The sequence below is a fragment of the Salmo salar genome, chromosome 05 (assembly GCF_965601325.2).
Source record: "Salmo salar chromosome 05, fSalSal1, whole genome shotgun sequence".
NCBI classification, from domain to species: Eukaryota; Metazoa; Chordata; class Actinopteri; order Salmoniformes; family Salmonidae; genus Salmo; species Salmo salar.
This window is the reverse complement of record NC_138295.1, coordinates 85,376,752-85,384,352: the sequence shown is the minus strand read 5'-3', so window position 1 is coordinate 85,384,352 and position 7,601 is coordinate 85,376,752. Positions and strand designations below refer to the sequence as shown.

General features: G+C 46.2%; 1 protein-coding gene across 4 annotated transcripts in view; it reads right to left on the bottom strand.

The window, feature by feature from the left end:
* Positions 1 to 362: 362 nt before the first annotated feature.
* The window catches only part of LOC106595628 (serine/threonine-protein phosphatase 6 regulatory ankyrin repeat subunit A), a 44,124-nt gene continuing 36,885 nt past the window's right edge, over positions 363 to 7,601 (bottom strand). For all 4 annotated transcript variants that reach the window (XM_045719172.2, XM_045719173.2, XM_045719170.2 and 1 more), the window contains exons 17-26: positions 7,399 to 7,600; positions 6,715 to 6,802; positions 6,381 to 6,498; positions 5,943 to 6,162; positions 5,315 to 5,486; positions 5,025 to 5,170; positions 4,832 to 4,914; positions 4,674 to 4,756; positions 4,449 to 4,540; positions 363 to 2,215 (exon numbers count right to left, since the gene is read on the bottom strand). In XM_045719172.2, coding sequence (XP_045575128.1) covers positions 1,923 to 2,215; positions 4,449 to 4,540; positions 4,674 to 4,756; positions 4,832 to 4,914; positions 5,025 to 5,170; positions 5,315 to 5,486; positions 5,943 to 6,162; positions 6,381 to 6,498; positions 6,715 to 6,802; positions 7,399 to 7,600 — 1,497 coding nt within the window. In that variant the 3' untranslated portion in view covers positions 363 to 1,922. The remainder of the gene's footprint in view (positions 2,216 to 4,448; positions 4,541 to 4,673; positions 4,757 to 4,831; positions 4,915 to 5,024; positions 5,171 to 5,314; positions 5,487 to 5,942; positions 6,163 to 6,380; positions 6,499 to 6,714; positions 6,803 to 7,398; position 7,601) is intronic.

The following is a 7,601-nucleotide window of genomic DNA, read 5'->3' as shown; positions in this document are numbered from 1 at the left end:
CTAGCGAGAATCAAACTGAAATGCTCCCGCGGTTTCTGATCACTTTCAACGTTATCAGTGATGACGTAACAATGCTGTGCAGATTTGACGCACTTCCAATCTCGTGCGGTTGAAAGCTCACGCATGGAAATCCTGCGAGTTGTAAACAAATGTAGGCTATAATTGCCCTTAAAATTGCTACGTTAAGGACGCAATGCAAAATAAAATACATAACCCACACCGTTAGGCCAAGGTATCACTTTGGCAATAAGAGACTATTCTTGTTCCTTGTAGCCTTTCTTTTAGGATATTGGCACCACTGTCATTGCCTGACACCTAGAAATTGACGTATACTGCGGTTGTCACATAAACAGAACCCATAGTTCATTATTAAATAACTCATTTCTTTATTTTATTACTCATAAAATATACAGCAATCTTCAGATAGTGAAATAATTCATGGAAGTTTCAAATTCAGTCACTATTTCATATGTACATGCTAGTTTCATCCTTTTAAAAGAAAGATAAGGACACAACCTGTGAACCTCCTGTTCCTGATTTGATGAACATAGCAAATGTATTGTACATATTTCCAGTTAAAATGATCTTCAAAAAGAGACAAATGGGGATTTGAACAAGCAATCACATAAAAGGATTGAGTGGTTTCATTTTTTGAAGTTAAAGCAAGCAAAACCTGTCAATACATTGATTATAAGACCAAAGACAAATAATATATATTTATTTTCCAACAGAAGAAAATCTAAATGCTGCTGTCCTACCATTGGTTTACAGTGTTTCTCCTCTCCAATGGAGGCATGTTTTCCACCTCACATGCCTCGGAATAGTATCAGTGCTTTTCAAACATTGTAGTACTTAGTGTGCATCATTGTTTTCGCTCATACAGCTGCCCTTACTCTCCTAACCTCCCCTCAGTAACTAACGAAGGCACAAAATGACAAATATCACAAGAAAGAATACATGAATGAATAATTTACTTTCTAGAGAGCAAAGGACAGGTAGGTTTAATAACACAAATGTAATATTTCCCATCAATTTAAAAAGTCCTGTTTCTCACATACAGGTATGCAAGACTACATCCCAAATGGCACCCTATTTCCTTTTCCTTGCTTTTGACCAGAACCCTATGGGCCCTGTTCAACAGTAGTGTACTATATAGAATAGGGTTCCATTTGGGATGCATTAAATCTTAAAAATTACTCATGAGCAAATACTAACATTTTTTGATTCCCACAGAGCTTAAGACATGAATGACTTTATTAAAATGTTCTCATAAAAAAAAAATGTATAATTTCCCCTCCTCCCACATGGATTACAGACAAGAGGCTAGGTGCGTTCTGACTGTCTTAGTGTGCGGATAAACATGACAATCGCTCTCATAAAACTTAAATGAAACATCACTCCTTATGTCTTTTCTCAGCCCAAAACACTCAATCCCATTTCTACAGTCAAAACAGGTTTTGAAAATGCTTCTTCCACATCTTTTGGTCCCTGTCTGTTTTGCTCTCAGTGAAGTGCTACTATCCCCTTGGACTACAGGTTATTGCCATCATAAGGTGTGCGTCTGTCTGTTGGCCGGACACTTTCTACCGTTTAGGACCTTTGTGGGTAAAGGTAAAGATGGGGTATAGCAGCATCAGTTCCTCTGAAGTCCAGTATCTGCTGGAAGGACTCCTGGTGGTACGAGAGGATGAGTGTGGGCCAGCCAGCCTGTTGTGCCTCCCCCTCTCCCTCCTTTTCTCTCTCTGTCTGCGGGACTCTTAAGGCTCCTGTGCGGACTGTCTTGGCTCGTGCCCTCCCAAAGCTGGCTATGGTGATTTAAGACACGGTGTGTGTATTTGTTTTTGGCCTCTGCCCCACTTCGCTGTCCATCCGCTTGCACTTTCCTCCCTGGCTCCTCTCCTGGGCAGCGACCACCACCACTCTCAGTACGTCTCTGAGTCTGAGTCATTGAGTTCCTCATCCTTGTAGAAGCCTTCGTCGTGGCCGCGGTGGCCGATGTTGTTGAAGCTGCAGTAGGAGCTGTGCTCACTGCGCAGCACGGGCAGGCTGTCGAAGGTAACACTCTTGGAGGGGCTGGTGGTGTAGTGGTTAATGGCACTGAAGGACAGGCTGGGTGCCGGGGTGCAAGGGGACACAGGCATCATGGTGGCCAGGATCAGCGCCAGGCAGTCCGCCACGTCTTTGTTGGGGGCACAGGCCAAGGCAGGCGTGTAACCTGACGGGTACAAACAGAACAGCAGAGGATAACTTAAGGAGCATCACCGTTTACTACAACGCTTTTGGTGAAAAACGTGAAATAACTTGGTATCTCCTAGCCTGGTGTTAAGACAATGTTTTATTTAGCCAGGTAGGCCAGTTGAGAACAAGTTCTCATTTACAACTGCGACCTGGCCAAGATAAAGCAAAGCAGTGCGACAAAAAACAGATACACATGGGATAAACAAAAGTACAGTCAATAACAATAGACAAATATATATATACAGAGTGTGAAGGTAAGGCAATAAATAGGTCATAGTAGCGAAGTAATTACAATTCAGCAAATTAACCCTGGAGTGATAGATGTCCAGTTGATGTGCAAGTAGAAATACTGGTGTGTAGAAAAGTAAATAAAAACAATATGGGGATGGTAGTTGGATGGGCTGTGTACAGCTGCAGCGATCGGTGGAGCTGCTCAGATAGCTGATGCTTAAAGTTTGAGGGAGATATGTCTCCAATTTAGCGATTATTATTATTTATTTTTTTGCAATTCGCTCCAGTCATCGGCAGCAGAGAACTGGAAGGAAAGGCGGCCAAAGAGGTGTTGGCTTTGGGGATGACCGGTGAGATGCGCGTGCTACGGGTGGGTGTTGTTATGGTGACCAGTGAGCTGAGATAAGGCGGAGCTTTACCTAGCAAAGACTTCTAGATGACCTGGAGCCAGTGGGTCTGGCGGCGAATATGTAGCGAGGGCCAGCTGACGAAAGCATACAGGTCGCAGTGGTGGGTGGTATATGGGGCTTTGGTGACAAAACGGATGGCACTGTGATAGCCTCCAGCAAATTGGATGCAGTCTATTTTGTAAATGACATCGAAGTCGAAGATCGGTAGGATAGTCAGTTTTACGAGGGTATGTTTGGCAGCGTGAGTGAAAGAGGCTTTGTTGCGAAATAGGAAGCCGATTCTAGATTTAATTTTGGATTGGAGATGCTTAATATGAGTCTGGAAGAGTCTAGAAGGAGAGTTTACAGTCTAGCCAGACACCTAGGTTGTTGTCCACATATTCTAAGTCAGAACCATCCAGAGTAGTGATGGGCGGGTGGGTGCGGGCAGCGATCGGTTGAAGAGCATGCATTTAGTTTTACTAGCATGGAAAAGCAGTTGGAGGCCACGGAGGGAGTGTTGTATTGCATTGAAACTCATTCGGAGGTTTGTTAACAGTGTCCAAAGAAAGGCCAGACGTATACAGAATGGTGTCGTCTGCGTAGAGGTGGATCAAGGAATCACCCGCAGCAAGAGCAACATCATTGATGTATACAGAGAAAAGAGTCGGCCCGAGAATTGAACACTGTGGTACCCCCATAGACTGCCAGAGGTCCGGACAACAGGCCCTCCGATTTGACACACTGAACTCTGTCTGAAAAGTAGTTGGTGAACCAGGCGAGGCAGTCATTTGAGAAACCAAGGCTGTTGAGTCTGCTGATAAGAATGCGGTGATTGACAGAGTCAAAAGCCTTGGCCAGGTCGATGAAGACCGCTGCACAGTACTGTCTTATCGATGGCGGTTATGATATCGTTTAGCACCTTGAGCGTGGCTGAGGTGCACCCGTGGTCCACTCGGAAACCGGATTGCACAGCGGAGAAGGTACAGTGGGATTCGAAATGGTCAGTGATCTGTTAACTTCGCTTTCGAAGATTTTGTAAAGGCAGGGCAGGATGGATATAGGTCTATAACAATTTGGGTCTAGAGTGTCACCTCCTTTGAAGAGGGGGATGACCGCGGCAGCTTTCCAATCTTTAGGAATCTCAGACTATACGAGAGGTTGAACAGACTAGTAATAGGGGTTGCAACAAGGGCGGCGGATAATTTTAGCAAGAGAGGGCCCAGCTGATTTGTACGGGTCCAGGTTTTGCAGCTCTTTCAGAACATCAGCTATCTGGATTTGGGTGAAGGAGAAGCTGGTAGGCTTGGGCAAGTAGCTGCAGGGGGTGCGGAGCTGTTGGCCAGGGTAGCCAAGAGAAAAGCATGGCCAGCCGTAGAAAAATGCTTATTGAAATTCTCTATCGTGGATTTATCGGTGATGAGTGTATCCTAGCCTCAGTGCAGTGGGAAGCTGGGAGGAGGTGCTCTTATTCTCCATGGACTTTACAGTGTCCCAGAACTTTCCAAGCAGTGGATTAGAGAGAAACATTTGTGGACACATTGAGAAGAAAAGTACCAAAGAAAATTGTGTTAGCCTTACGGATCTTACCATTCTCATCGACTGCGAGCACGCTAGCACCCTTCGCTAGCAGCTCTTGCACCACCACGGTCAGACCATTTCTGGCTGCAACGTGTAACGGCCTGAGGGGAAAGTACCGTCAGATTAGCCAGCAGCAAATGAGGATACCTCCCAACTGCCAGACTATTCCCTATATAGTGCACTTCTTCTGACCAGGGCCCTATGGCCCAATTAATGCAGCTGAACCATACGTACGTCTGTAAGGCTGCGTTAGTCGAGTTGATGAGGTTCCTGTCTGTAATCTTCTCCAATATCAACAAGGCACTGGTTTCATGCCCCTTTAAAAACAGAGTCAAACATGTCAGACAAAATTCAAACCAGAGAGAACATCATCTTCATGTGGGGTTGCTCACCTTACTGCATGCCAGATGAAGAGCAGTGTTCTTGACTGCATCCTGCAGGGTGAGCTCTGCTTTGGCACTGCTCACCAACAGCTCTGAGACAGAGAAACATAAAAGGAACTACATTAGGAAATGAAGCTACTTATTCAAATTGTTGAACTTAAGCCGGCTTGTGAGGCAAAGCGGAGGGGAGGGGACTGCATACCGACAGCGTTGGTTTGTCCGTTCTCAGCAGCCATCATGAGGGAGGTCTTCCCGGAGGCGTCGGGGGAGTTGACCTGGGCGTTGTGACCTAGCAGCAGCTGAAGACACTCCACGTGGTCCGTGAAGGCCGCCGCATGCAAGGGGGTCCTGGAGAGAGGAAAGTGTTTTCATTGATATCGAGTAGGAGTGTTATTATCAAGTACAGTTTGACAATCCCTCCTCCAACCCCAGAGGTAATTTTCACAACATTATTCTCCAGAACAAAAGGACTTTCTCGTGTGCTGTAGTTACCGGTTCTTGGTGTCAGTGGCGTTGACAATGGCCGGCCCCAGAGTGTCAATCAACATCTCTGCAGCCCCCTCGTTGTCATTGATCACAGCACAGTGGAGGGGGCTGAAGGAGTTGCCCTCGGTCTTGTGGAAAACCTCCTGTTCCAGCAGCACCTCTACACACGTGTCATGGCCTAGTGGAAGATTGATTCATTTCATTTAGAATTAAAAGTAATACGTTGCTCCAGCGGGAAACATTACATACAGGAAAAAGATGACGTCACTGAAGAACAGAACAATACCCTCAGAGAAAGCCAAGGATCTGACAATGGTGAAGTAAAAAAAAAAAACGTTTTAGCCACATTTGCTATGTCAATCCCTGACAAAGTCCTGTTTCAGTGTAAGCTCCTCCACTGAGTCATAACCCTACTTCTCCCACAGTGTTGTAGTCTTGTTCATTCCCCCACATTGCTCCATCCAGACCCATCTAATGCTTTTCAATCCACAAGAGGGAGTGAATGAGTGCACACTTCATGGAGGAGAGAATAGAGCTCCAGTCCAGTTAGTACCGTTGTAAGGCCTGCCTAATTCAGGGACATGTTTACAGTGTTGAAGAGTGAATCAGAAAAGAGCTTCAGTCCAGTACGTACCGTTGTAGCAGGCCCAGTGTAGTGGCGTGTAGCCCTGGTTGTCTGTGATGACGGGGAGGGTCTCCACTGACTGAGCGGCATGTAGGAGCCCCCCCAGCACCCCGATATGTCCAGACGCCGCCGCCAGGTGAACAGGGGTCCGCCCCTTACAGTCCCGAACCAGGAAGCTGGCGCTGTGCTGCAGCAGGGCCTCCACACACTCCTCGTGACCCGTCACCGCCTGGGAGGGAGGGAGGGGAGACAAGAATGGAATTGATTAAGTCATAATCAATTAAATAATAAAGAATCATAATAGGTATATTTGGCCATAATTTATATTCCATGCTAGATCCCACACCAAAGCCATCCCTAGTAGTTCAATGGCCCCATCCCTAGATCAGAACAAGCCTCTCCCCCTCTTTCTGTGTGTGAGCGCGTACAGCCAGCTCTCCTCCTCACCCCTCTGTGTAGAGCTGTTCTGCCCCACTTGTCTTTGGCTTCTACGCTGGCTCCCTTGTTGAGCAGTGAGTACACACAGTCTGTGTGTCCGCTCAGCACCGACAGCATCAGAGGGGTTCTGATACACAAGACAACAGGTCATATTACAAACTGGTAATAACCAGGCTGAATCCCAAATGGCAACCCTATATCGTACACTACTTTTGACCTGAGCACATAGGGCTTTGGTTTAAAGTAGTGCACCAAGTAGGGTATAGGTTGCCATTTGGGATGCAAGCCTAGTGTCAAAATCTATTTTATTTCAGGAATTGTATCCAAAACCAAAGTGACTTACTGTCCATTCCCGTCTTGAACGTCCACTGCACTCTGGAGGTCAGCATTTCCAATCAGCAAACGCAAACACTCCGAATGACCGTTGGTAGCTAGAGGAGGATAAACAGAGAGGATATAAGAATGTCAGATGATTGACCGTTGGTAGCTAGAGGAGGATAAACAGAGAGGATATAAGAATGTCAGATGATTGACCGTTGGTAGCTAGAGGAGGATAAACAGAGAGGATATCAGAATGTCAGATGATTGACCGTTGGTAGCTAGAGGAGGATAAACAGAGAGGATATGAGCAGATTGCTGGACGACTATAACCTTCACATGAACAGACAGATTTCTAGAACAGTGGTGTTGCTAGATGACATCCTCATGATGTTAACACAGCAGATAATAAAGAATTTTGGGGCTGAGGCCATCGAAGCCTGTCACCTGCTAGCTGTGTACCTGGCTCTGGATAGAAGTCTCCCCTGTGCACTGATGTAGGATCAGCTTACCCTCCCTAGATCCTCAATCATTAGTGGAGAACATGACAAAAAATGACCTTAGATCAGTGTCTAGTAGGCATTTTCAAACTATTCTATATAAAATCCATAGTGGACATTGTTGTCCTAGCAACATGACCAAACAAATGGCCATCTTGGTCAGGAAAACTTTTTAATTACAGAAGCTCTATGTGATATTCTATGTGTACCTGCAGCGTGGATGGGGGTCCTCTTCAGGGTGAAGTCCTTAACCAGGATGGAGGCTCCCTGGTTGATGAGGACGTCAACACACTCCACATGGCCTTTAAAGGCAGCCAGGTCCAGAGGGGTGCGCCCCTGGCTGTTCCTCACGTCTAGATCCAGTAGAGACTGAACCAGGACCTCCATAGCATGGTGGTGGCCGTGGTACGCC